Source organism: Tupaia chinensis, unplaced genomic scaffold, assembly GCF_000334495.1.
Source record: "Tupaia chinensis unplaced genomic scaffold, TupChi_1.0 Scaffold147282_1, whole genome shotgun sequence".
Lineage (NCBI taxonomy): Eukaryota > Metazoa > Chordata > Mammalia > Scandentia > Tupaiidae > Tupaia > Tupaia belangeri.
This window is the reverse complement of record NW_006207133.1, coordinates 3905671-3910596: the sequence shown is the minus strand read 5'-3', so window position 1 is coordinate 3910596 and position 4926 is coordinate 3905671. Positions and strand designations below refer to the sequence as shown.

Sequence of the window (4926 nt, the reverse complement as noted above, 5' to 3'; positions counted from 1 at the left end):
AAAAAAGCAAAACATACAGAAAACAAGAAATGGAAAATTATTTGCTGACATTAACATGTTTGTTGATGTGCTTGATTAAGACAATATACAGTGTACTCTGGATGGAAAATCTCATTTTTGTATGCTGTAATGATGTACAGTGAATGAATGCAAATAAATAAATTGAAATTGAAAAAAAAAAAAGATTTTGCACATTCATACACATGTGCCTGGCATGATTTTTAAGTCACTGGGTCCGGGACTTGAACCGCAGCCAGCCATATGAAAGTCTAGTGCCTTAACCATTACATCCCCTGCTGGCCCCATCCGGATATTCTAACAATTTTAAATACATATGCACCTAACAAAACCCTCCAACAAATGAAACAAAAACTGAAAAAACTGAAAGGAAAAATAGATGGATGATGGTGACTGACGACTTCAATACCTTACTCTCAATAATGGACAAAACTAGGCAAAGGATAAACAATGAAATAGAAACCTTGAAGAACAACAGTATAAAACTAGTAACTAGACCTAACTATAGAACGTTCTATGACAGAATATACATACTCTTCTTAGGTACACATGGCCCATTTTCCAGGATGAAAATATTCTATCGAAAACTATGACAGGAGAATGCATACATAGTCTTCTTAGGTACACACAGACCATTTGCTAGGATGAATAACATTCTTGGCCAAAACACAAGAGATTCCATAAATTTAAAGGAACTGAAATCATACAAAATATGTTCTCTAACCACCATGGAAGAAAATTTAAGCTATTTACAATTACATGGAAATTACGCAATATACTCCAAAGAATCAAACAATTCAAAGAAGAAATCACAATGGAAATTAGAAAATAATTAGAGATGAAAACACAACACATTAACATTATGAAATGTAATTACAGCAATGCTTGGAAGAACATTTATGGCTATAAATGCTACATTAAAAAAGAATAGAGATCTTAAAAAGATCATCTCATTTTCCACCATAAGATACTAGAAAAAGAGCAAAGTAAACCTACAGAAAGTAGAAAGAAGAAAATTATAGAGACTTGGGCAAAAATTAATGAAACAGGAAAATCAATGAAGCCAAAAGCTGGTCCTATTTGAAAAGGCTAACAAAACCAAAAACTTTTAGCTAGAATGACCAAAGAGAAAAAAAGAGAGAGAGAGAGAGAGAAATCCAAGATACTAAAATCAGAAAAAAATGACGGAATGTCACTACTGACCTTATAAAAAAAGTGAAAAGGAAAAGAGAATAAGAACAAATTAGATAACTTAGATAAAATGGACAAATTCTAGAAAGACACAAACTCCTAAACTGACTCAAGATGAAAAAGAAAATATGAGCAGATCTATATATAACAAGACATTGAATTATTCACATAGACAAAGTCCAGGCTAAGTGGCTTTAATGGTGAATTCTACCAAAAATTTAGAGAACTATGAATTCCTTACAAAGTCTTTCTGAAAAGTATCAGAGATGGGCACATTTACTAACTTAACCTGTGAAACCAGGATCAACCCAATACCAAAGCCAGACAAAAACATTATAAGAATACTATAGACAAGTATCTCTTTTGAATACTGATGCCAAATCCCACAGAAAAATACTAGCAAACAAAATCTAATGACAAAAATATACAGAAGAATTATATACTACGATCAAGTGGGATCTATGCCAAGCATAAAATTGCTTTATTTGTTAATCGTTTGTTCTTTGAACTCTCTGTGTCTAAGTACCATAACTTATTCACCTTTATATACTCAGTCACTTGCCAGTAACAAATGTGTATCATTCTCATTACGAATAGCACATCCACCCCACCCTGTTCTTTACTTCGTTAAACTGCTTTATTTTCCTTCAAGTCAATTCTGTCATTATATGTATGTTCCTGCTCTATCCTCAATGCCTAGGAACAACTTAACACTTAGATAGATCTTCAACAAATATTTGTTTAATTAATGACAGCAACTACATAAATTTTAAAACAGTCTACATCAATTTCTAAGTTGCAAGGCATTACTCACCTAAGTTCTTCAGGTTTTGTTGTACTTGCTGACAGGAAAAAAAAAATGTCATCTCATTAGTCTCACCTTCCATGATAAATTACTTCAAAGTAAAACCTTGACTAACTGCTTTATAAGTCTTGTTTTCCAGCTATATATTTTAAAATCTCATTCACAAAAGTCTTGAGTTTCACACCATTAAAAGTCAATAATGACAATATTGCCTCATTTTTTGTTTATAAGGTGTCATGTGTTCGCCAGGACAGAAAGAGAGGGAATGTGAGAAGGCACCCCGAAGGAGGGGAAGCCACAACACAATCCCTTCTCCATTCTCTTCTTGGGATTTTGGGCATGCACACACATACTCCTGGCATGTCCTCAAACTGGTGCAGGAATCAAACTACATAGTTGGCTCTGTGGGATCCAGCTGCCTTAACCTCCAGGCCATCTGCTGGCTCTCAATTGAAAAAAAAAGAAAAAGGCAGAGAAATAAGTATATTTTGAGGGTGCGTCTTCAGAAAGTTCATGGAAAAGACACAGTATGAAAAATCTGCATATGGATTTCAAAAAATTTTTGCACCAAAATAAACTACTTTTATTGCAATTATCCATGAACTTTTAAGTCCCCTTACATATATCTCCTTCAAAACAGAACCATCTGCAAGCCTCCTAGATAGTGAGCCAACCGATTCCAAATAAAATCAGTGGAAAACAAGAGGTAACTTCGGCTTTTACACTATCACAAAGAAAAACAGTCTCATTTATAGGAATTATTACTAATATAAATCAGTTTTTCTAAAAATCAGCCCCGCCTAAATAAGAAATATCAACACTGCCTAAATAGTAAATAAAAAACAACAGAAATAAAAAGGGAAAAAAAATGAGTACTACCAAACATCAAATTATGGCAGTTTTTCTGAGCAACCTGTGATGACTGACACTGAATACTTAAATTCAATCTATGATTAATACAAATTCAGATTTAAAACCAAACACAGCTTTAATATATTTGTCAAAGTGAATCATGCTTTTTAAGAGAGATTTTGGCTATAGGGTGTGCGTGTTAGCTGGAGAGACAGAGACAGAGAGAAAGAGAGAAATCACGCCCCAGGGGCAATGGCCATGCCGCAATCCCATCTCCACCACTCTCCTATCAGGATTTTGGGCACACACACACATGCACCCAGCATGATAAGCTGCTGGGTCCAGGACTTGAAAGATAATCGACTATGTAGGAGTCCTGCAACGTAACCATTACACCATCTGCTAGGTCCACCATGGTTTTTCTTACAGAATTAAAGTATATTAAATAGCAAGTAACATTTATAAATTCAGAAATATCTATGTATAGTGCATACTGATGCTTAAATTTAAAAACTATATTTAACGGGACTAGCAGGTGGCATAGTGGTTGGGGGCACTGGACTCCCACATGGCTGACCACGTTTTGAGTGTCAGATCTGGCAGCTTGCTTTCTCACATTTCTTCTCTCTCACGCACGTGCGCACTCTCTTTCTCACTCTGTCCCTCTCTGGTCAAATTAAAATAAATAAGTAAATAATAAAGATGAAAAACATCTTCAAAAAAACATACAGAAGGCTCACTGATCCTATAATATAATTTATTCTCAAAATGTATTCATTACATATCAGTATTTTGAAAAATTGCTAACAGGATTAAGAGCTGTTTTATTATAAATGAGATCTTTAAATATAAAGAAAATGTTGCAGGGCTAGCAGTGTGTGTGGTGGCTAAGGTTCTTGGACTACCACATGGCAGACCTTGCTTTAAGCCCTGGACACAGTGGCTTGAAAAATCATACTGGCTCATGTGCATACGTACCCAACATCCTGGGAGGAGAATGGAAGAGATGGAACAGCACGGTGGCCATCGCCCTGGAGGGTGTTTTCTCACTTTCCCTCCTCTCTCTGTCTCTCTCTCTCTAGTGAGCACACATGCCCCATGGCAAAAACCTTTTTTAAAAATAAATAAATAAATAAAGGAAGGAAGGAAGAAAATGTTTGCTCTATCTACAGGAACACTAAAATAGTTGATACAAACAAAAACAAACATAATCTTGGAAATCTGTATTGGGATTATTATAAAATTTAATATCAGCTAACATATAAAGGCAATTTTCCATCGTATATCTTATGAAATTGATTATGCCAGAGTACTTTAGTTGACTAAAACAGACTTAAGGAGATGCAGGTAAAACTCTTAAGTATACAATACTAGCACATGATTTTCAAGAAAAAAAAAGATGCAATTCACCTTTCATTTGGAGGGTTCGTCGAGAATATCGTTTGCTGGGCCTTCTTTCAAAGGATGTAGATCTTCTGGCTTTGTTAGTTTTTGTGGTCTGATACTCAGTTTTCCCACTAAGATAAATGAGACATATCAACAAAAATAAGAGAATGTTAGGCCTACCATAACTAAATACATACGAGAAAATCTACATTTAGGTTCTCCTTGAAAGAATAATCTTAAACATCCCAAAGGAACTATTTACTACTCATATCTTGATGCCATTCTTTACTATGTCACTCTTTTACTTTTTGTGCTTTTATGAAAGATACAACAGATTACACTGATCCTCTCCACCACAACCACGTCTATCTCCTTAAAAACACTAAATAAGTTTTCAATATACATGCTTTCATAAAATTTCCTTCTGCCTCTCCATCCATATTTCTCAATGCAAAGTGTGTAATTAAGATTATCAGTTACTTTTTGTAATTTGACATACTTTTCAGAATGATTTTCAGGGAACCAGCAGTTAGCGTAATGGCTATGTTGCTGGACTCCCACATAGTCGACCGCAGTTTGCGTCCCAGACCCGGTGACTTAGAACTCACGCCGTGCGCGTGTGTATGCATGCCCAAGATCCCGAGAGGAAAATGGAGGAGAAGGGACTGCGGCGT

The 4926-nt window shown here is 35.3% G+C and overlaps 1 protein-coding gene across 4 annotated transcripts in view; it reads right to left on the bottom strand.

Moving 5' to 3' along the window:
* Positions 1–4926, bottom strand: part of EPB41L5 (erythrocyte membrane protein band 4.1 like 5) — a 173082-nt gene that overhangs the window by 69476 nt on the left and 98680 nt on the right. For all 4 annotated transcript variants that reach the window (XM_006169572.3, XM_006169573.3, XM_006169574.3 and 1 more), the window contains exons 13-14: positions 4277–4383; positions 2024–2051 (exon numbers count right to left, since the gene is read on the bottom strand). In XM_006169572.3, the coding sequence (XP_006169634.1) occupies positions 2024–2051; positions 4277–4383 (135 nt within the window). The remainder of the gene's footprint in view (positions 1–2023; positions 2052–4276; positions 4384–4926) is intronic.